The sequence below is a fragment of the Temnothorax americanus genome, unplaced genomic scaffold (genome assembly GCF_048541705.1).
Source record: "Temnothorax americanus isolate GAGA-0224 unplaced genomic scaffold, ASM4854170v1 Scaffold6, whole genome shotgun sequence".
Taxonomy (NCBI): Eukaryota; Metazoa; Arthropoda; class Insecta; order Hymenoptera; family Formicidae; genus Temnothorax; species Temnothorax americanus.
In genome coordinates, this window is record NW_027509751.1 from 2,970,944 (window position 1) to 2,996,110 (window position 25,167).

Here is a 25,167-nt window from a genome sequence, read left to right on the forward strand (position 1 = left end):
AATCTATAATATTTTCTTAACGAAATTTTGCAGCATTGTATATCATCGTTTTCTGCATTAAATCTTCCAGGAAAACATTCATAAGTGAGTCAGAATCCAGGCAGAACAAAAAGTCATTTAGAAGTCAAGATGACGTCAAAATGATGTCATAATGACTATCAAAAGTCACATTTTGATCATGACGGAAAATTGATTAAATTATGATTTTGAAATTTAGAGATACTGTTGGAAATAAATCGTGATAATTTGATGTTAGATTATTTCCGATATTCATAATTATATATGTTAGGACTTAAATATATAATGGTATATGGATGTAAAATGCTATTTTTATAAAATATTAATGAACTGTTTATGTAAAATATGTATATTTGATAAGTCAGGAACAATAGAAGTACATATACTTATCGTACGGTTGCATACCTCAGATGTGAATCACGGAATTCCACCGACCAAGTAATGTTTAAATTTATGCAATATCTGTGAGATACACAGTAATTACCAGACACCCTGTATACGATGCACATATTACTTTATAGTAATGTGAATTTACAAATTAGTGTGGAGAATTCGAGAGATATCAATAGAAGGAAATTTCTATGCAAAACAAATAACCATGCAAATGTTTCATGCGTGAAATTTGTGTAAATAAAATAAAGGTCAAGTTAAATTTAAAGTATAAATAAATACATGTGCGAAGTAGAATTAAGATTTGCATATATCCTATAAATACTTATTTAGCAACGCCAAGCTTTTGGACTGAAATTTTCTGTTATTTTAATAGACATAATAATAAAAGAATTAAATATTATGGTAAACGCGAACACTTGGCGCCCGATTGCGCGAAACAAAATGTTGTTTTAATATATTTTTGTAAGTGGTGATTTCAGACATTGTGCCAAGTGAGCATGAATTTATAGATACATATTATGAAATTTAATCCTTTCTCACATAAATAATTTTAATTCTTCTATCGTACTTAATATAGAATAATAAAATATTTAATGTAAAAGAACTTATTAAAATGAGCATAACAAATTGTGTTTACCATGATATTTAATCCTTTTATTATTATGTCTATTAAAATAACAGAATATTTCGTCCAAAAAAACTTGGCGTTGCTAAATAAGTATCTATATATGCAAATCTTAATTCTACTTCGCACAAGTGTTTATTTACATTTTAAATCAAACTCGTCCGTAATTCACGCACACTTTACGTATGCACATGAAACATTTGCATGATTATTTGTTTCGTAACGTCAAGTTTTTTTCATGGTAAACACAGTTTTTCATGCTCATTAATAAGTTCCTTTATATTAAATATTTTATTATTCTGTGTTAAGTACAATAGAAGAATTAAATTATTTATGTAAGAAAAAATTAAATTTTATAATATGTATAAATTTATGCTTACTTGGCACGATGTCTGATATCACCACTTTTTTATGGCAAAAATATATTAAAACAATATTTTATTTCGCGCAATAGCTACATACAATAGAGCGCGAACACTTGGCGCTCTTTTTTTACAAAGATGTTTTTATGGTATTATTACAATTACATCACAATATCTATTATTAATTTTAAATATAACCTTTTTCGTGCAAATAATTTATACGTTAATTTAGTGACTTAAGTATATATTATCAAACCTAAAGAGTGTGCAATCGATTTTGTTTACCTTAAATTCACTCTATTACACAGCACTCACGAAAATCTTTCCAGTGCAGGGGCATGGTCTGTTTTTCTTTTTTTATGTCTGTACTGTTTTTTTTTTATGTTTGTCTTAGCGTGAAATATGTTTGCCAAAATATGTTTGCGTCGATTCAATTTATTATGAGAAATTACAGATGTCTTATCAGCATTTGTTTGTAATTGTAATTATAATATACGATGACTTATTATATACCTATCGGTACACAGTAAAAAATTTAATGTCAATGAAAGTCCACTCTATATATATAAATTTTGTGTAAAAATAACTCATTCATCGTGTTGCTTGTTGACATTTAGAAATGTTATATTGACATTTTTTACAATGTATGTTGACAATAATGTAAAAATAACTTGTAAAAAATGTTGATAAAACATTTCTAACGTCAACAAGTAACACGATGAATGAGTTATTTTAACACAAAATTTAAAGTGGACTTTCATTGACATTTGGTACACAAAATTGTTTACTGTGTATGAATTCAAATATAGTTAAGGGCTGCGCACAATGAAAGGAATAGGGAATAGGGAATAGTTCAATATATTAATATATGAAATTCATTAACATATGTAATTTATTAACACAGAATAGACAAACAGAGGAATAGTGCTAAGGAACAGTGATAAAATTTTATTCTATTTCTGTATGCCATATGCACAATAAATATGTTAATATTAAACAGTTCCCTATTCTTTGTTCTCTATTCCTTATTCCTTTCATTGTGCGCAGCCCCTTTTATGCTCTTTATAACATAAACTGTTAATAATGCTTTCATTATGTACGGCACAACACCGAAAAACTCTCACGATGCCCGTGACGTAATTAACCGCGAAAAAGAAATTATTACGAAAAGAAAAAAAACGGATATCTTATGATTTTCGGTCTCCTACTTAGCGACGATGCACGTCGTCGAACTTTATAGTTTAGTCACGTTCGTCTATTTTCAAAACCTGAAGACGACCTTATTATAATGTGAATTTACATTTTTTTGTAAAAAAAAAGTTTAGAAATATTTTTCCATATTCTCAACAAATTTTTTATCGATAAAAGCGCGCGCATTTATCGATAAAAATGCTTTCAGAATATACGAGCCATTGTGCATGAGACTTATAGAATTTTAACGACAGTTATTCGTTCGCAAGTTAAAACTTCCTAGTTGTTATCTATATAGTCTAGTTGTTATCTATAACCGACATGGTGATTATATTATACTGTTAAATAAGGATCAATATTCTTTTAATTTTCAGTACTTATCATGTACGAACTGGGGTGCATCGGTGTGACTGTCAGCGCTCATAGATTTTGATCTCATCGATCGTACAAAACTAATCTACTATACATATAGCTGTTTAGGCTTCATTCTTTTTATCTATTAATCAAACAAGCTTGTTTATTATACAAATTGAAATGCAGTTTATTATAAGAGTCTATAATTTGACAATAATATTGTTCTTACCTTGCATCAACTTTCAAATCAAAGTCAATTTAACTTTACACGTTCAAACTACAGTTTTATATTTGAATATTAAATCGAAGAAGCTATATTTAATAACCGGAAGATTTCGTGTAGTAAATTCTTTCAAGTCATTTCCTTAAAAAACCCACGGTCATGATGCACAAACGATGCTTCTAGCTATTTTACTTGATTTGGATTCAACTATTTTCAGATGGGAAAGCATTAAGCGGGGAGCAAAGACTTTTGCATAACGCAATAATGCGTAATAGCATAAGAAAATTGATTGGTTCCTATTTCCTTATGTACATGTATATAGACCAATCAATTTTCTTATGCTTACGCATTGTATGCGTTATATATGCAAAAGTCTGTGCTCCCCGCTTTAATGTCGCCGTGTTGTTGACAATATTGTGGACAATAGAACATCTATCTAATAAACATCTACCTAGAGGGAGAAAAGTTTAATTTCAGCAACTTCTCTGGGACACTCTGTACTTTTCTCATTCGTTTAATGTATTAATTAAATTCGAGCAAGGCAAACATTGAAAAACTAAAATTCTATTAAAATTAGAAAAAAAATATGTTTTTCCTAATGGATTAAGGTAGAGATCGGTAAGGTTAGCATAACTTTGCGCTTCTTTACTATATATAATATCTGCGCAACGCAAATATAACGTCAATGAAACTGTCGTTAAGTGTTACAGAATAGGCTCATTATAGAGGGACAAATGTCCTCTCTTGTCCCCCTCTGTGGACGCCTATGATTCATATTCATATAATAAAGCTAAAAAATTACGATGTTAATATATGAAAATTATGAGAACAAATGCATATACATGAAATGATATCAGCATTTTTGTAATGACGTAAAGTCTTGATGATATATATCAATGTAAAATAAAATGCATTGTGGCAGAAGCACTCACTGTAAGTGTTACAATCGTTCTAGGCAAGTTAATGATTTCAAAAAATCTTTTTCACAAAAGAATATAGCATATAAATCTTGTGCAATAAGGAATCTTCAGTAACCAGTCTGTGCACATATAACGCCTCAATCCAATCTTGTTTCTCCGCCAAGGTATATTTATCTATTATCTTACTTGTTTTTTTTCAATAAGTAATTGAAAGATCTTAGTTCTCGCGATCCAAGATTACGTATTAATTACGACTCTATATTAATTTTATCTTAATTATTACAATTAAAAAATATATAATATTTCTTTGTTTTAATAAACGCGTAGGAAAATTATTAAATAATATTTTTTGCATATACACTAACTGATTTTTAATTTTTGATAAGAGTCGAATCTGTTTCAATTTGTCAACATAATTTCTCTGTTGTTTGAGTTTTCGCAAATTTTTATTAGAATTATAATATTATCATACATTTAAGTGTCAAAGTTTTATATTCTATATTTTAAAAAACACTTAATCTATTGCAATAAGAAGAAAAACAAAGCTTATGTCAATTGGCTGCTTATATAGCGACTAGCAGCAAAACACGCAGAGAAAATAGCACTTGTTCTATCACGTAAAACTGTCAGCTACTCGCAGCAAGCAACTTTTCTCGCTGCGTAGTTTGCACGGTGGCAGAGCTCCTCGCAGGTAAACTCGCACGAAAAATTGCATCGTGGGAAACAGGCTTTGTTTTTTTATAATTTAGATTTTAGAGTTACTTAGATATTCGATAAAATTAATAAGATATTAAGAAATATTATTCTCAACGCACAGATTTTATTATTAGATTCTCAAGAATTCGATATACTTCTTTACTTTAAATTTTGTTCAATTTGTTGTAGAAGACTTAAATATTACATTCTTTGATTAAAAATAAGAAGAAAAAGAATATAAGGCATTGGTTTACTTGTAATATTTTTTTTATAGTTTATCAAAAAACCGCATTGTTGCATTGATATATTATATATATCATATTAACATATTAAATTAATTACAACATTCTAAATGTTGTAATAAATTTAATAAAATAGTAAAAAATTATTGCAGATGTAATACACATTTATACGGAAATGCAATTATGTTCTCTCTAATCTAAATCATCAGTAAATCACTAAAGTGGCATTTAGATTGATATTAGTAAATAGTTACTGATACGTTCAGTGACTTTTGACTGAATCAGATTTAAAGAGTTGTTTCGAAAATATACGCGCGGATGATCCTTCCAGTTTTTTATATAAACTTGGGTACCCCACGTTAAGATAGGCAAAATGCCACTGTCAATGAAACGGAAAAATAACTTTGGATCTGCATAAGTACACTAAAAAAAGAATTTTCTACAATTTTTCCGACTATCCATCCCCCCTCCTTTTCCTAGTAGCACCAAAAACCGCTTTTTTCGAAAATTATTTTTTTTCTCCGGTTCCTTCATGTTAAAAATTTTGAAAAAATTTGAGAATATAGCTTATAAAATGTACTTAGCACACAATTTCTTTTTAGCTTTAGGCGCGTTGAATACTTAACCTAAAAAAATAAAATAAATATTTAAATCAATTTTTTTTAATTTCTTTGATAGTTGCAGGTCTAATTACTCTAGAAAAATGTATATTTGTTAGTGTTCTATACGTATTAGAACTTTTTTTAGTGCACTTATGCAGATCCAAAGTTATTTTTCCGTTTCATTGACAGTGGCATTTTGTCTATCTTAACGTGGGGTACCTTTTATTTGTTTGACACTTTAACATAATATAGTTACAATTTGATGGCTAGTATGAGTCTGAGGTACGATTATACGTGCAAAAATAAAATTTTATAATACAAATAACTAAATTGTGAAATACGATTTCTAAAACCGGTTTCGATCTCTACCTGAGATCTTCAATTGGCGATCTTTGATGAACTACACCAGTGCTCGGAATTAAATGTCCTTTTCGCCCTTTCAGAAATAAATTTGAAAAGAGCATAAATCCGTACTGAACTACACTATCCTAATTATTTGTATTATAAAATTTGATTTGTCGTATAACCGTGTTCCAGACTTCACTGGCCATCAAATTATAATTTTTACTTTTACTTTTGTTTTCAAAATATCCTTAGAGATACGAACTTAATAAATGTTAATAATCTCGTAGAAGCAATGTTATAAATAACTTAATACTTAAAGCTGTGTATCGAATTGTGTTTGGAATATGCGAGAAACACGTAAGAAACTACGCAGAAATAACTAGTTGAATTGACGTCAATTCGGTGTTTATAAATAGTCAATGTCGAATAGTTGATGGTTGAAATCCTTTGTCTGTCATCTTCGGTTTTCTTTCATTACAACTATTTTTACAAAATATATATAATTAATCAAGTTAATTGAGCAATTACGAATATTTCTGTAAGATTTTTATTGTCAATCAGTTAACACTACATCGAATCAATGCGAAGTCAGAAAGTACAATGTATGTACATATGGAGGGGTAAAACCCACAGTGGTGTAAGTCAAAATTTTAAAAAAAATTTTTCGCATCTGTGCACACAAGACAAAATATTTACAACATTTTTTAAATATTTCTTTGTGTGCACAGATGGAATTTATATATTGTACAGATTGCATCTGTGCACACAAGACAATATTTTAAAAATTTTGATACACCACTGTTGGATTTTCCCTTCCATATTTGCCTCGCCATATCTTAGTTGTGTTTATATATTACGTTTGCTTTGTCGTACTTCCTAGTCATGTGATTGGGCCTTGTAATATTTGGCAACAGTTCGGGGGACAGTTCGGTTCTCAAAGGCGAGCACCGATAACGGTTTCAATCAGAGTGTCGAGAACAGCGAAAGGAACAGATATCAACTGCGTTAAGCTTCCGAAAACATTGTCTTCTCTCGCAGAGGTATTTCGCTTGTATATATATATATTTTTTCTAATATATATTAAAGTTAAAGATACAAAGAAAAGTAACGTTTCTTGAAAATCCGATCTGTTTTCCTACAGTGTTTATTACGTATACGAAATAGAATTAGCCGAAAGACATGGAAGTTTCATACAAATATTTGTAATTACGCAGTTAACATACCAACGATTCTAATTATGTCATGCAAAGATGACGTAAAAGGAACAGCCAATATCCGATTATTCATTTACGCACTGAGTATATGCTAATTTGACTAGTAATTTTTTTTACTCGGAATGCTAAATGTAATTAAAAATGCTAAGTAACCATTGTCTTAACTGTAATGGCGTCGTTTATTTATAAATTACATTATGTCTCGATATATTCCACCACGATTTCAGTGCTCATTCTCGCATTCTCTGAGCTGAAGGGTAAGTGACTTCATATCTCTTTTTGCTCAAGTTCTGAATATTTTGATTTCGATCACATAATAAACTATGATCATTAGTAAAATTGTACTTGGATTTTCTCGCAAAAAATTACGTTATTTTTAAACCATCAAATTTTGAAGTTACTCACTTACTTCTCGGTGAATGTGAGATGTGCTTCTTGTTTAACTATCCAAGAAACACAAACTTGTTCCATATTTGATGTACAGTAAGTTGCATTAATTCGATGGGTTACAGTAGCCTGACTTATTAGCGTAAAAAATGCAAGATGAAATAGAAGAGAGAACTAGTTGCTTTTTATTTTTCTCGTTATACATTTTAGTATTTCGATGAACCACGTACGTGTTGATTATTAGAGATTCAGCGGCTGTGCTAACTCAAGCTATGACCCAGCGAATTAATGTACCTTACGTTCTACATCAAATATTTACATGTACAGCTCATAATATTGTGGGGTAAGGAATTTACAGAGGTAATTCTTCGACTCGGAATGCCAGAATATAAAGCACAGTTCTTTGAAGTGTATACACTACCGCTCAAAAGTATTTGTCACCTTATAGAAATGTGATTAGAATTGAGTTTATTAATTAATAAAATTTTAATGAAAAGGCCAATAATAATGCTACATGTCTTTATTGCATAGGACAGGTGATTACATATTATTTAAACCATTAAACAGTAATTTGACAAGAAAATAACTTTCTAAGTTTTTGCTTAATTCATCGATGTAGCTGTCAATTTTTTGTATAACAGCTTTATACAATTTTGACATCTGTTGATTAATTTTGTAATTAATTTTTGGCTTCTAAATACACCAACGTGATGATCTCGGAAAATGTATTTATTATTTAAGATTTTCCGTAAGCAAAATAATTACATGAAATTAGAAAGTAAGGGATACCAACAACAACAGCTTTGTTTAAGGTAACAGAGAATATATGCAATGCAATAATCTGTACTTTAAATTAAGTTTAGGGTATAAACTCGGGTAAGATGGCCATACAGAAAAGATGGCCAACCTATGTTCTTTCAATCTAGCTCGCCATGAAACATCGAATAAACATGGGTTGGCCATCTTTCCTGTATAGCCATCTTATTCGAGTTTACCCTACTGCAAAAAACTAGAATTTTTTCTATTTTTTTCGAGATGGCAAATACTTTTGAGCGGTAGTGTATATATGTATTTAACAGAAGTAAAAATTGGAATATATAATCACAAAAGCAAAATGCTCAGATCGAATTCTTCTTGACTAGTCTGCGACTAGTAAGACGACTGTTTATTTTCGGGTCCGCATTTGTCACGCTACACCTGTCTTGGAGAAAACTATATTATATTCGGCTCGATCGAGTCTAGCTCATCAAAACATATGTTCGTTCGTTGTCTTCCTCAAATCATCCTTTCTCTTCTCGTTATTTCCACTACAATATTTTATAATTTGACATAAAATATAAAATAACCAACAATTTATAATGCATAAGTGTTTAAACCAAAAGCACCGAGTATGTTCCATTATGCGTTCAAATTCACGCACTTTTAATCCCATGTGTGTCATAAACACCGCATATATTTATTAATATAAATTAATAAATATACAATTTAAGAAATATATTCCAGAAACTTATTCCACGTTAGAATACGCACTTAATTTATGCAGAATTATAAATTGCACTTAAAATTAAACAAATCAAATATGGTGTAACAATATATAATAAATTTTATCACTCGCACGTTGCCTAAAAGTTCAAAAAACAATCGCACTGGCTCTTGAATAGAACACTAATTAATTAACTTTGTTTTGTGAAACAGCGATTTTGATTGTATTATTTCTAACAGTACGATAGAAATTGCTTTGTTTCTGTGGCTATAACGATATCACTTGTTTTCAGAAAAAATTATTTACAATCATCAACATTCAACAAAATGGAATGCAATACAATTACTTCTATTATCAAAGAGAATAAGGAGGAAGCTCTCGACGATATGAACTTGGCGGGAGTGAACGGGAATGATGACAGCTATAAAAAATCCGAAATAAAAAGATCAGGTGTTTTCAATTTTGAAACTGATGTAATATGGCCCTTAGCTCTGCTATTCTTTTTATACCACACTATTGGCATTTATGGTTTATTGACTTTCAACTACACGGAAAATTGGAAGACTACATTATGGAGTAAATATCCTCGTTCAAAGTATTTTTACGTTTTTGTATAGAGACGAATCTAACAAAGAGATTTCCAAAGTTTATGAAATTTTTCTCGAGCAGCTATTAATGCATAGAAATTCTTTTAAAATAAAATCTTTGATTCTCAAATTAGTCAAATCCAAAACAATGAAAGGCAATGCTTTGTTAACCTATTCTATCTTTTCGTATTGCGAAAGGTATTAATAAAATCATTAAGTTTAAATTACTAAAGATAATTAATTTGACACTGAATAATTCTATTTCTAATGCAATTATTTTTTACATTTGTTAAGTGAGTTTAAACATAAATAAACGCTGTTGATATTGTTGAATTTTTCGAAACATAAAAATATAGTTGTGTAAGATTAGTCAATATAGTACACCATATAGATACATAATTTAAACAAAATATCCAAATAAATATTAATAATTATTATTGCAATATAAACAAAACATTTATATTTATGACCAAATGATAGGTAATATTAGAAATTATCTCTAATTATTCTTTTGATGGTGTTACTCGATTATCATAAAAATTTTCATCCGTGGTCTAAATAAATGCAAATAAATATATAAATAAATGCATTTAACAATAACGGAATTATTAAATAATAATAATTGTCTGTGATTAATTTACATATTTAGATTCTTATTCAAATTAAATCATTTTCCAATTAAAATCATTCACTGAGCGTAATTAACGTTATGAAAAATAGAAGTTTTAAAAATCTTCTTAAAAATTTTTGCGTATATTATATTTTTAAAAATATATATATTTGTGAAGCATTTTAGAAATATAACATAACTTGCAAGAGAATTCTTGTTTATATATAATACACACACATATATATATGTATATATGTATATATATATGTATTCTCTTAAATTTTTAAGTACTTGGGATGTACCTCATATCTAATATCGGAGTATCTGGTGGCGCTCATCGACTTTGGAGTCACAAGTGCTACAAAGCAAAATTACCATTAAGAATCCTATTTCTGATATGCTTTAATGCAGTTGGACAGGTAACTTTAATATAAATTTTATTATCTACTATAACAAATTTTTATGTATATTATATATATAATGTAGGAGAGAGACCGGGGCAAACTCGACACGATTTTTTCAAAGGCAATTTTCAACAATTAATTAAAATTTTCAAGCAAATTTAATGGTACACATTTAAAGAGTGTTCCTTTAGGTACAAAATTGCTTAATAAAGTTTTCACGGAAAATACGGCTGATGAGGTTCAGACAACTGAAATTAAATTGTTGACGTACGAATTGTCGGGGGATCTAGATTGTAGCTCAACTACGGCAGTACGGCAGCATAACCACAATGTGGGTGTGACAACCACAAATATAGCTGTCCAAAATATTACTATTTATTGTGGTTGTGGCAACTACAATTCTGCATTTGATAACTATGTCGATTTTTCCGTGTTCCTGTACGTCACTTAGTTTTGCCCCTAAGAAAGGAAAAATGACGCAAAAACAAATTTTCAAATTGAAAAATGCCGGGGACAATTTGCCGGAAACAATTTCAGAAAAATTAATATTTTTGTTTCAGATATAGGATTATAGCATTCATTATTTAAAAAACTAATATAAGAATACAAAAATTGTACGTCAGTATTCGTGTAAATAAAATAGTCTGTCAAGCTAATATGTTTTTCTTAAAGTAGCATTTCCAATGATGAGGGAGAAGATGCTATCTCTGACTCTTCCCAGATTCTTCGCATCTTATATGATAAAATTGAAGAAGTTTGCACGTGTCACACATGTTATATAAACAATCCCCACATTAACAACTAGAAAACATTACAACCTATCAGATAATGAACGAAATATTAACAAAGTGGCATCTTCGACGGATTGCCATCTTTCTCCGAGTTACCCCTTTTTAACACATACATCTAGTTTTGTTTGCGAGCCTTTTCTTCTTCTTTTGTTTTTATATGCAAACTTTGCAATTATTTATGTGTTGTTTTATCTGTATTTTTTAACACAGTTGTATATGTAAATAACATTTTCATTGTTTGCTTTTAGAATTCGGTATACAATTGGGTAAAAAATCATCGTATGCATCACAAGTATTGTGACACTAATGGCGATCCCCACAACACTCAGCGCGGCTTCTTCTATACGCATATGGGATGGGTAATGATGAAAGAGCATCCGGAATTTATTAGAAAAAGCAAGCAGCTCGATTTATCAGATGTTTTATCAGATCCTGTCGTGGCTTTTGGAGAAAGGTAAATTTAATCATTTGTAGACTATGTACATTTCTTATATAGTTTACATTTCTATTATTTTTGAATAAAAACTTCAAATAAAGCAAATAGATATAGATATATGATAACATCTCCAGTGTGCACATGGTTTTGAGCATTTATGAAACGCAAATAAAGTTTGAAGAGTTCATAAAAAAACCTTCATGGAGAATTGCTGTATAAGACAGTAAAAACCGCATTCAAATCCGTCCAGTAGTTTTAGTAGAGAAAATCATGGACATATTTACATACATACCCACATACACTCGCCGAATTGAGAATCTTCTTTTCGAAGTCGGTTAAAAATTAAAAAATTGCCTTAATTAAAAATATTATAAAAATATATATATTTATATATAAAAAACAATAAAATTATAACAAAAAACTATAATTTAAAAGTAATAAACAAATAATAAAAGAAAAAAAGAGCAGAATAAAATCTTCATAAAAACGCTGTGATTTGTGGTAAAATATATATAAGTATAAAAGCAATCTCTCTCTAAGATTTTTGACTATAAGAATAAAATGGTTTGTTAATAGTCAAGGCCCAAAAATGGTCGGTTAAGCTCCAAAGTATCCATGCGTATATGTAATGACGACTGCGTACATGTAAATGAAAAGTTACTAACAGAAAATTATTAACTTTGTGTCAAAATGCTCAAAGTGCGTGGACGTTTCCCAAGATTTATTACGTAAATTACGTCAAAAGAAACAAATTTTTAACAGTCAAAACCCGAAAGTGCTTTGTCTAATCCGAAGTATTCGCGTGTACTTGTACATGTAAGATAAAAAATTTCTAAAGACTGTTTTTCCGCTTTGTGCCAAAATGTACAAATGTGCAGACATTCTCCAAGAAGAAACAAAAATTCTCAACAGTCGAAATCCGAGCTCCGTTTAACCCGATGTATCCGCACGTTTTTTGTTATATTTATTATGTCTATATCTATGTACACATGTTTCTTTGTATAATTAGACATCGTAGACGCTCCAAACTTCAACTATAACATTTATGCGAGCATAACATGTTTGAGCATTTGTTATATTATTTATCATATATTTTCTTCTTTATTTTTTTATTCCTTTGAATTTATTCCTTTGTACAGAACAGTATTTTAATTTTTTGTTACACAAAACGTAAATTCTCGAAGATATTCTCTCTCTCTTTCTATTAAGTAATCTTTAGATTCAATTTTTAGATTTATAAAATAAATATATAACGCGCTAAAATAAATTCCGAAAGATCAGAGTTGCATTTTTACAGGTACATTTTGCCTCTTCAACTTTTTTTCTGCGTTATCTTACCTACGGCAATACCTGTATATTTTTGGAACGAGACATTGGGTAGGGCCATCATGTCGCAAGTATTTATACGATACATGATTACTTCGCACTCCGTGTGGACTATCAATAGCATTGCTCATGCATGGGGCACTAAACCATACAACAAGTACGTAATTTAAATATATACCTAATCGCGATACAATTTACAATTTGCATTTTGCATTTTTATAGAGTTACATCCACGCGTGGCAAAAGTAAATTATAAATATTCATGATTTTAACGTATTTATTTATTAACAGATAATTTTCTTGTAACAAAATATTGAAATATAATTAACATCTTCGTGAAGATATGTAAATGCATACTTAGTGATCTCAATTCCAGGCAGCACGTATGTCTAAACGATATCGTAAAGATGTCTTTTTGACGTCTTTTAGACATACGCGCAGTCTGAGATTTTTGATATAATTATAAGCAAAATTAATGTTTACTTTCATTATGAGAGATATTCATTTAATGACACAGTTTCTGTTTTTAGGAGTATAAGACCGTCAGACAACCATTTTGTTAACTTCGTGACAGTAGGAGAAGGCTATCACAATTTCCACCACGTGTTCCCGTGGGATTACAGGTCGTCGGAGAAGGGAAACAACGCATTTAATTACACCACCTTCTTCATTGATACTTGCGCGAAATTAGGACTAGCTTATGATCTTAAGTACCCGTCCGCAGATCTCATAAAAAATGTCATATTGAAGACAGGTGACGGGACCCATCCCATGATGTCTGAAATACCGAGGCCGGAATCGGATTAAACAACGGATATATGTTAAAGACGCATAAACTATAATAATTTACAACTACCTATGTATGTACAATGTAAACTACAATGTTTGATATATCTATGTAAAACATGAGTAATCTATGGAGAGGATCATCAAATATTTATATTTCGTCAGAAACATCGGTTTTTATAATCTTCTATTTGGTCGCAATTTTATTTTCATGACTATTATTTGAATTGGATTGATAATTTTTAAGAAGTTAAAGAAATAAACATTATGCATATTGTGCGTTGCTACAGTGAGTTAATAATGCACTGCTTTTTATCGTTTAAAACCTCATAGAGAGATCAACGTAAATACTAATATTTATATATATTAACATTATGCGTCTGTTATGTTTGTACAGTTAATAAATAAATTAACGTTGGATTGCATTTAATTTAATCTAGTTTAAAATTATCCTTTATTTCTGTAGAATTGTTTAAAAATACAGTTTAAAATAATCAATCAATCAATCATACAATTTATAACAATTTATAATAATTTACATTGGTTTTATTACTTACATGAAAAAGATTCGTGTAAACATAACGTAAACAATACCTAAATAGTATCTATTTAGATACAATCTTGAAGTTTACGGCACAATCCTAAACGTTTCATCTTACTTTAAATCAGTATTTTATTACCAACAATAAAAAATTCATATATTTACACTAAAAGCTATGAAAACTGGAAAATTAATAATAATGTACTATAAATAAAAAATTTAGATTTAGTTGAAAAAATAATTTATTAATTACATATTATGATAAGTGATAAGACGTTAGAAGACTGCCAATTTTGATGAAATTTTACAGGTATGTAATATTATATACTTACTAAATGTGATCGAAACCACTAGTACGAAGTTACGGAAATGTCTAGGTTCTGAGAAATTCAAATTTTAATTATTTAAACTAAATTAACGTTTTTTTTCAAGATTTTGATATAAAAAAATAATTGGAATTTAAAAATATTTTGCTGACATTTATTTTATTTTATTAATATATTAAAAAACTGTGTGTGTACACGTACAGTGTTGTTAAAATATCGTATCGTAATAGGTATCGTATCGTATTAGGTATCGTAAGGAAAAGCAAGAAATGGTAGATACTTATTAATTTTACAGGCCAGTTGTATGGTTTAATTTTTTTCCTACTTGAAAGTACAGCAATTATTCTTAACATAAAATAGTTCCACATAATGGATGCATAAGGCTCTGTTGAAAATCCACGAATAGTAGAGCTAAAAGTCACGCGGGCTGAAAATGTATGCGTACTATTACTTTTTTTCAATACATTAACAGTTTGCTGGTATATATAATGGTTCAAAATTTGGACCAAAACATACAAACATTATTCTATAATAAAGCAACTTTTTTGTGCACCCTTTACCGCTTGGCCCACTGGCCCTCAATTAATTAATTAACCCGCTCTTTTACTATTCGTGGATGTCCAACAGAGCCTTATACATCACTTTAATTATGTTAAATAGAATACAGTAGTAATATTTTTTAACGTGAAAAAATAATATAAATAAAAAAAAATAAAAACTGAGTTTTGTACAAATATTGTAACCTCTAAATATTTTAATTAAAAATGTTTTGTCAGAATAAATTAAGATCTTGTAATGTTTTTTTTTAACTTTGCATAAATAAAAATTAGCTTAATTTATTTATGTTATTATAAGCCAGAGGAGAGAGAGAGAGAGAGCATTCTATATGTTTTACATTTAATAGCATTTAAGTGCAGATGGTAAGTGATTAGCTCACAGCTTCCTAAGTTCAAATGGAAGGTAGTACGCATATAGCAGTTGCCTACGTGTGTTATACGTGTTGTTACGTGTGGGGGGACCAACGGCTTGACATCTCTTCTGAAAGACGAAGCGCAATTTCACCGCGAGTCCTGTTGTTAAAATTCTCGTGCGGGGGGGGGGAGAAGTGCAGTTTAAAGTATTAAACCTTAACGCCCTTTAACCTTAAAAATAGTCATCAATATTGTTTTGTCGTCAGTTAATTTAATATTAAAATATTATTAAAGTCAATTCAATAATCTAGCACAAAAATGAACAATATGTCATCTGATGAATCCGTAGACGAGGAAAAAGTTATACAAAGTTTTCTTAATAATTGCAGTAATCATTCAAGTAAAAATAAAAACGATAAAAAAAAGCAATAAGAGTTTTTAGCTTATATGTTTTTTTTATAAATTTTATTATAATTAATATAATTTGTTAAACTAATAAAAATAAATAAAATTAAAGTAATTTAAATCGACCTGACTGGCAATATATATAACGTCTTTCCGATATGAACATTGAAAAACTGTGAGCCAACTTGGTTTGTCGGATTCACACAGCACTTTTTTCAGATCAATATCGAGACATTATTAATTTTGACCATAGTTTTGGTCAGTTGATGTAATTTCCAAATTAAATAGTTTTTAATTTTATTGCGAAAAATATTACCCCAGTCAGGGTTTGAACCTGGAACCTCCCGTATACCGTGCGGGTGTCGTGCCAATTCGACCACTGGGGCTGTGGTAATATTTATCGCAATAACAACTGTAAGATATTGATATTGATTTGAAAAAAGTGCTGTGTGAATCCGACAAACCAAGTTGGCTCACAGTTTTTCAATGTTCATATCGGAAAGACGTTATATATATTGCCAGTCAGGTCGATTTAAATTACTTTAATTGTTATTCTATATACTGGCGAAAGAAATTTATTATTCTGTTTAAAAATAAATACATTTTTGATAGAATGGTATTAATTTATTTTTACAAAATATGACAAGACTTGACTTTTCGAATGTATTTGATGCCTGCCCCCACGACCAGCAGCACTCGTTTCGCTCGTGCCGCAAATGTCGGGGGCAGGCATCAAAAACATGCTTATTAACATTTAAAATTAAAAAAAGTAAAATTAATAACGTACTTTCGACCGGCTATGAAGAAAAATCGTATACACTACGCGGGCCAAAAGTTGAAATCTCGGTCCTGCTCGTCATGATGCCCCAAGGCGAAGCCGAGCAGGACCGAGATTTCAACTTTTGGCCCGCGTAGTGTATACGATTTTTCTTCATAGCCGGTCGAAAGTACGTTATTAATTTTACTTTTTTTAATTTTAAATGTTAATAAGCATGTTTTTGATGCCTGCCCCCGACATTTGCGGCACGAGCGAAGCGAGTGCTGCTGGTCGTGGGGGCAGGCATCAAATACATTCGAAGAGTCAAGTCTTGTCATATTTTGTAAAAATAAATTAATTCCATTCTATCAAAAATGTATTTATTTTTATTAGTTTAACAAATTATATTAACTATAATAAAATTTATAAAAAAAACATATTATAAGCTAAAAACTCTTATTGCTTTTTTTTATCGTTTTCATTTTTACTTGAATGATCACAATTATTAAGAAAACTTCGTATAACTTCTTCCTCGTCTACGGATTCATCAGATGACATATTGTTCATTTTTGTGTGCTAGATTATTGAATTGACTTTAATAATATTATAATATTAAATTAACTGACGAGACAGAACAATATTGATGACTATTTTTAAGATTAAAGGGCGTTAAGGTTTAAGGTTATAGAGGGCGCGCGTGTGCTTCTCACAGGGAGTAAATGTTAAACTTTCGTCCCTGTTATTAGGGACGAAAGTACGTACTTTCGACCAAGGTATGAAGAAAATTTATTTCTTTGACACTTTAACATAATATAGTTACAATTTGATGGTCAGTATGAGTCTGAGGTACGATTATACGTGCAAAAATAAAATTTTATAATACAAATAACTATATTGTGAAATGCGATTTCCAACTACCCCAGTGCTCGGAATTAAATGTCCTTTTCGCCCTTTCAGAAATCGATTTAAAAAGGGCATAAATCCGTACTGAACTACACTATCCTAATTATTTGTATTATAAAATTTGATTTGTCGTATAACCGTGTTCCAGACTTCACTGGCCATCAAATTATAATTTTTACTTTTACTTTTGTTTTCAAAATATCCTTAGAGATACGAACTTAATAAATGTTAATAATCTCGTAGAAGCAATGTTATAAATAACTTAATACTTAAAGCTGTGTATCGAATTATGTTCGGAATATGCGAGAAACACGTAAGAAACTACGCAGAAATAACTAGTTGAATTGACGTCAATTCGGTGTTTATAAATAGTCAATGTCGAATAGTTGATGGTTGATATCCTTTGTCTGTCATCTTCGGTTTTCTTTCATTACAACTATTTTTACAAAAAATATATAATTAATCAAGTTAATTGAGCAATTACGAATATTTCTGTAAGATTTTTATTGTCAATCAGTTAACACTACATCGAATCAATGCGAAGTCAGAAAGTACAATGTATGTACATATGGAGGGGTAAAAACCACAGTGGTGTAAGTCAAAATTTAAAAAAAATTTTTTTGTGTGCACAGATGCAATTTATATATTGTACAGATTGCATCTGTGCACACGAGACAATATTTTTAAAAATTTTACTTTCACCACTGTGGTTTTTGCCCCTCCATATTTGCCTCGTCATGTCCTCGTTATGTTTATATATTACGTCTGCTTCGTCGTACTTTCTATACTATAATATAAAATTCTTGCGAGTGGTGTGTGTTTGAACGTTATTAACTTGAAAACTATTGGACCGAATTTTTACCACAAGTATATGAAATAGAGGTAGAATTTTCCGGGGAGTGCTACAGAGTGTATAGTTTTTCGTTACCAATTTTCTGGAAACCGATTTTTTTACCCGTAAGAATCATACGCATACGTGCGCTCGCGCAAAACTCGGTTAATCACGATCGCGTTAATTACTGAAAATTGTGAAACGACGGTCGCGCGACATTTTACGGTCCTGTGAACTTGGCACACCATACCTAAAAATCTCAAAGTTTTTTTAAAGTTCTGACTTTCTTTTGAATAGTTCTAGAGTTCTATATAAGCATTTTAAATAGTTCCGATAATTAAATACAAAAAAATCGAATTTGAAAGTATGGTGCGCTAAGTTCACGCAGCGCACCAAATCATGAAAATCAATTATTTCTTTGGAGTTCTAGTTTGTTTTACAATAGTTCTACAGTTCTATATCAAATATATTAATAGTTTTAGCAATTAGAAGCAAAAAATCGATTTATGAAAATCCAGTGCCCAAACTGTAACATCTGTCTAAGAAAGATAACAGTTCCGACCGGATCGTATTTTTTGACTTTTCCACATAGTTTTGCAAAAAATTTTAATCACTTCCCAGTAATGCAATTATTTTAAAAATAAAAACCATATTTAACATATAAAAATTTTCAAGAAAACCGCATTTACGGGTTTCTAGGTGAGGCGCTGGCCAATTTTCGACAGTTCTGTGAATTTTATGATAATTATCTTGTAGATTTGGACGTATTCCAACATTTTCCGAAAAGTTCTAATGATAAAAATTATGTGAATATTTTTTAAATAAGTGTGGGAACAAAAACTAGAATTTTTTCTATTTTTTCCGAGGTGGCAAATACTTTTGAGCGGTAATGTATATGTGTATTTAACAGAAGTAAAAATCGGAATATATAATCACAAAAGCAAAATGCTCAGATCGAATTCTTCTTGACTAGTCTTCGACTAGTAAAACGACTGTTTATTTTCGGGTCCGCATTTGTCACGCTACACCTGTCTTGGGGAAAGCTATATTATATTCGGTTCGATTGAGTCTAGCTCATCAAAACATATGTTCGTTCGTTGTCTTCCTCAAATCATTCTTTCTCTTCTCGTTATTTCCACTACAATATTTTATAATTTGACATAAAATATAAAATAACCAACAATTTATAATGCATGAGTGTTTAAACCAAAAGCACCGAGTATGTTCCATTATGCGTTCAAATTCACGCACTTTTAATCCCATGTGTGTCATATAAACACCGCATATATTTATTAATATAAATTAATAAAAATACAATTTAAGAAATATATTCCAGAAACTTATTCCACGTTAGAATACGCACTTAATTTATGCAGAATTATAAATTGCACTTAAAATTAAACAAATCAAATATGGTGTAACAATATATAATAAATTTTATCACTCGCACGTTGCCTAAAAGTTCAAAAAACAATCGCACTGGCTCTTGAATAAAACACTAATTAATTAACTTTGTTTTGTGAAACAGCGATTTTGATTGTATTATTTCTAACAGTACGATAGAAATTGCTTTGTTTCTGTGGCTATAACGATATCACTTGTTTTCAGAAAAATTTATTTACAATCATCAACATTCAACAAAATGGAATGCAATACAATTACTTCTATTATCAAAGAGAATAAGGAGGAAGCTCTCGACGATATGAACTTGGCGGGAGTGAACGGGAATGATGACAGCTATAAAAAATCCGAAATAAAAAGATCAGGTGTTTTCAATTTTGAAACTGATGTAATATGGCCCATAGCTCTGCTATTCTTTTTATACCACACTATTGGCATTTATGGTTTATTGACTTTCAACTACACGGAAAATTGGAAGACTACATTATGGAGTAAATATCCTCGTTCAAAGTATTTTTACGTTTTTGTATAGAGACGAATCTAACAAAGAGATTTCCAAAGTTTCTTAAATTTTTCTCGAGCAGCTATTAATGCATAAAAATTCTTTTAAAATAAAATCTTTGATTCTCAAATTAGTCAAATCCAAAACAATGAAAGTTAATGCTTTGTTAACCTATTGTATCTTTTCGTATTGCGAAAGGTATTAATAAAATCATTAAATTTAAATTACTAAAGATAATTAATTTGACACTGAATAATTCTATTTCTAATGCAATTATTTTTTACATCTGTTAAGTGAGTTTAAACATAAATAAACGCTGTTGATATTGTTGAATTTTTTGGAACATAAAAATATAGTTGTGTAAGATTATTCAATATAGTACACCATATAGATACATAATTCAAACGAAATATCCGAATAAATATTAATAATTATTATTGCAATATAGACAAAACATTTATATTTATGACCAAATGATAGGTAATATTGGAAATTATCTCTAATTATTCTTTTGATGGTGTTACTCGATTATCATGAAAACTTTCATCCCTGGTCTAAATAAGAGAGTGCAAATAAATATATAAATAAATTTTCCAAATAAATGTATTTAACAATAACGGAATCATAAAATAATAATAATTGTCTTAATTTACATATTTAAATTCTCATTCAAATTAGATCAGCGTTTTTCAATTAAAATCATTCACTGAGCGTAATCAACGTTATGAAAAATAAGTCTTAAAAATCTTCTTAAAAATTTTTGCGTATATTATAACTAGCTGGTTACCCGGGCTTCGCCCGGGAGTCGTTTTTCTTGAAACGACTTCATTTGTGTTTCAATATCCTTATTGTGGACAAACATAAGGAGTGTGTCGGGTGGTTGATTTAAAGACGGTATAGTTTAACTTTTCTGCATGAATAACACATTCTAGGTGTTTAAGTTTTAAACTTTTTTACTTGACAATGATCACATATATTGCATCCATTTTCCCAATTATTACACTCGGATGAAATTGATATTCGTAATTTGAATCATAACTAAATGCTTGTATAATTTCAAATCAAACGCATAAATGTTTCCTTGGATTAAACATGTCGTAACCGGTCTTTTTCTACTGCCCAGTAAAATGACTCAAAAATTGTCGATCTTGAGGAAATAATACTGACTGGGCTGAAACTTTGTAAACAGGCTTGTTTTAGGGTACTATTCAACATATTAAAAGTCCCACGTGTAGACGCTACGCTGCGGGGAGGAGAGAATCCATAAGGCCCCAAAAGTCAGTTTTTCGCTAATAACTCGGAAAATATCAACTTTACGGAAATTCATGTAGATATAAAAATTGTAGCTTACAAAATTCCGCACAATTTCGTTTTTTATTCAAGTCTGTACGACCAAATGGAGCAGAGATAGAATTTTTTTAAACACCGGTAGTTTTGATGGCTACAAATAAATTTTTTTGGAAACAAGTAATATTTATCGTACTATTAGAAATAATATGCAATCAAAATCTGTTTAAAAAATAAAAAATCCTATAAAAAAAATCAAAGTGTCCTAATTAACTGGTGCTATTCAAGAGCCACTGCAATTGTCTTTTAAACTTTTAAATCATAAGGTGCATATACATATTTTGAGTATATAAGTATTAATAAATATATATTCAAAATATGTAGAGGGAGTCCGGGAGAGTTGAACCACGTTTTACTTAAAGTCCATAAAATTTATTGTAAATGATGTATATTTTTTATTCATGTCAGAGTAAAGCCTTTATATGGCTACAATTTGCGGATTTTGTAATTTTAATAAGTTTATAAATGTAAGTGTTATTAAAAAAAAAAAAAAAAAAAAAAAAAAAAAAACACACACACACACACACCGAGATTTGGTTTACCTTTCCCCAAAGAATAGGAGACATGATTCATATAGATAGATTTGACCATATAAGTAGATTTGACCATATCCTATAAACTTATGGAAAAAATAATAAAAGCATATATTTAGACCACAGTTTATATTAAGAATTCACAAATTTAGACATTAAAATAACATGTCTAATGTTTTAACGAACACGTTAAAACACGTTTGTCTCACTCACAGTCGAAGCGCACTACCGAGCGTCATGTTGTCATGTGACATAATATATAGCGACCGATGATCCGTATGTCGCAACCTAACAATTGCGCGCTTGGCTCGAAATCCGAACGAGATATTTTAAATAGTTCAATTGTCCCGTATTGTCAAATCTCTCGGACTCCCCCTATATGCATCTTATGATTGGAACGTATTAGATTAACTTCGTTAATATGCCCCTGCTATGTCCAATTCTTTTTGCTCGTCAAAATTTTTTGGCGTCCTTTATTTCAGACATTTAAATTTAGTAACTCTATTCCGACTTACACCAGTCTCGAAGGACTCGAAGCAATCATCTTCAGTAAAACGGAGATCGTAAGATAATTTAATTGTCACACCGCTCCGGAAACGTATAGACTTTTTGAAAAAGAATAATTAATTAATTTATACGCACATACATCCGCGCGTCGATTTTTATTGCCACATTAACCTTTTCTATTCTATTGAAATTTCGGTCTAGAGAGAATGCCGCTCTACGAGACTCGAAATATTTAAAATTTAAATGTCTTCGGAATTACTTGCAATTTTGAGGCAATTTTCGAGAGCTAGATGTCTACTTCTGTTTTCTTGCTTCTCCGCTCGGTCGATGAGCCCTACAAGTGACGAGTGAGCTGCTCAAGCATAAGACTGTCACATGTCCGCCGGAACTTGCGAGAAGCGCTCTTCCTAATTACTATCTAGGCTGCGTTTAGAAATTCAACCTAAGTAACTATAAGCTATTGTTTACTACACGTACACTATAGCATTAGAGTTACCTAGGTGTGCCTAGACGTAATTTCTGAACACACCCCTATTTTTATTGAATTTTTGATCAAAATTCTGTGTTTTATTTTTCTTTTTATATAAGCTATCAATATATTTATATTATAATTACAAATAACAATAGCTCTGTACGTCACCCTTTTTATTATGAAGGTACTTCTGCTAACGCGTTTCTTTTTTAAGTAATATCTCTGATAAGTCTATTCGACTGGAAAAAAAAAACAATTTTCGATTTTATCTGAGCAATGGGAAAATACATAATATGAAAAGATTATGATCTTTTGAATTGTTTGTAATAACTGGAGTTATAAAATGGTATTTATCTAATAACGTTTATACGATGTCGGTAGTTATAACTACAGATGTTATTAAACCCTATTAATGGCGTATAAACTTAGGTAATTATGCAGTAATAGGGACCACCGTCCGATGACCTTGACTTTGACATATGTTGTCCAAGTCACCTTCCTGAGTGACCTTCGGAAGGTTTTAACCGTCGCTCTTTATTCATTAAAAGTTATTAACAAAAAAAGTTTGGAAAATATAGCAGTTATTTTAAGTATTAAGAGGCATAAACGACTAATATTACGTTTTTACAGTATTACAATTAAAAATAAATTTGTTTGTTTCAATAAACGCATAGAAAAATTATTAAATAACATCCTTTACACATATAATAACGAGAGGATCGGCTTGGGCGAGCGGAGCGGGCGGTTGGCCCGAAGTTAAGAGGGCGAGTTAGGAGGTGTTTTTCGGCAGAAAGAAGGTCGGGGGGATGGAGTAGTGTGGTGGAGGTGGTGGAGGTGGTACGGAGGAGGACGAGGAAGTGGAGGAGACTCCGAGGAGGGTGTGGCTGGAGAATGGAGACCGAAAACCTCAAAGCAAGATTTGGAGGTTAGGATTTGGAGAAGGTAGAGGAAGGGTCAGGGACGTGAGAGGTGAAAGAACGGCGGAAGGCGCGCGCTGTCGTAGGTCGTGAGTCACGGAGAGCGGCCCAAAGGCGGCGCGGCTGAAGCAAATGTAGATGGCGAGACCGAGACGGGCGCTGGGTGTCGGAAGCCAAACGGATTAAATAGATGCGGCAGCGCGGGACGGCAATGAGCGAGAGGTGTGTGGAGAAAGCGGAGAGGATAGAGGGCGCAGCAAATAGAAGAAAGTGTGACGGCGGCGCTGGAAGGCAGCTGGGATGGCAGGACTGAGAGGAGAGGTAGGGAAGCAACAAAGTTGGACGCACTGGCAGAGGTGAAGTGTAAAGGAGGAAGGTATACGGAAGGTGAAAGGAAAAGGTGTAAGGGAGATGCGAAGGAGAAAAACCGTGGAGGAGCGGAAGGAAGACTGGATAGGAATAGAGAAGATGGCAGGGATGGGCAAGGTCGGAGGAGACAGAGTGGGTGGAGGAGAGCAGGAAAGAAGTCAGGAAGATAGGGCAGGAAATCAGGGAAGAAATAAGACGGGAAGGAAAAGGCATCAGGAAGAAATTAAAGGAGATTGGAGTGAGGTTGGAGAGACTAGAGGAGGGGCGCTGGCGGTGCGAGGAAAGCGAGGAGCAGGATGAGGAGGAGGAAAGAGAGACAGATGAGAGCAACGGGTGGAGAGGGAGGGAAAAGGAACCAGCAAGGACGAAGAGGAGTAACAGGGGAGTGGCAAGAAAGGAGATGACGGAGGAGGATGGATGATGGACGAGGATAAAGCGGTGGAGGCGAG

The 25,167-nt window shown here is 31.1% G+C and overlaps 2 protein-coding genes across 12 annotated transcripts in view; one reads left to right on the plus strand and one right to left on the minus strand.

Annotated features, from left to right (window-relative positions):
* LOC143905328 (glutamate receptor 1) overlaps window positions 1-25,167 on the minus strand; it is a 124,782-nt gene that overhangs the window by 25,314 nt on the left and 74,301 nt on the right. The gene's annotated exons all lie outside the window — the stretch shown is intronic.
* On the plus strand, window positions 4,071-14,425 carry LOC143904940 (acyl-CoA Delta(11) desaturase-like). 2 transcript variants are annotated; one of them, XM_077419950.1, is made up of 7 exons: window positions 4,071-4,250; window positions 6,852-7,011; window positions 9,348-9,631; window positions 10,541-10,671; window positions 11,696-11,901; window positions 13,181-13,366; window positions 13,740-14,425. In XM_077419950.1, exons 3-7 carry the CDS (start codon window positions 9,382-9,384, stop codon window positions 14,014-14,016), a joined length of 1,050 nt encoding a protein of 349 aa, XP_077276076.1. In that variant the 5' UTR covers window positions 4,071-4,250; window positions 6,852-7,011; window positions 9,348-9,381; the 3' UTR covers window positions 14,017-14,425. The 2 variants fall into 2 exon arrangements, with proteins under 2 accessions (XP_077276076.1, XP_077276075.1); XM_077419949.1 differs by lacking the exon at window positions 6,852-7,011.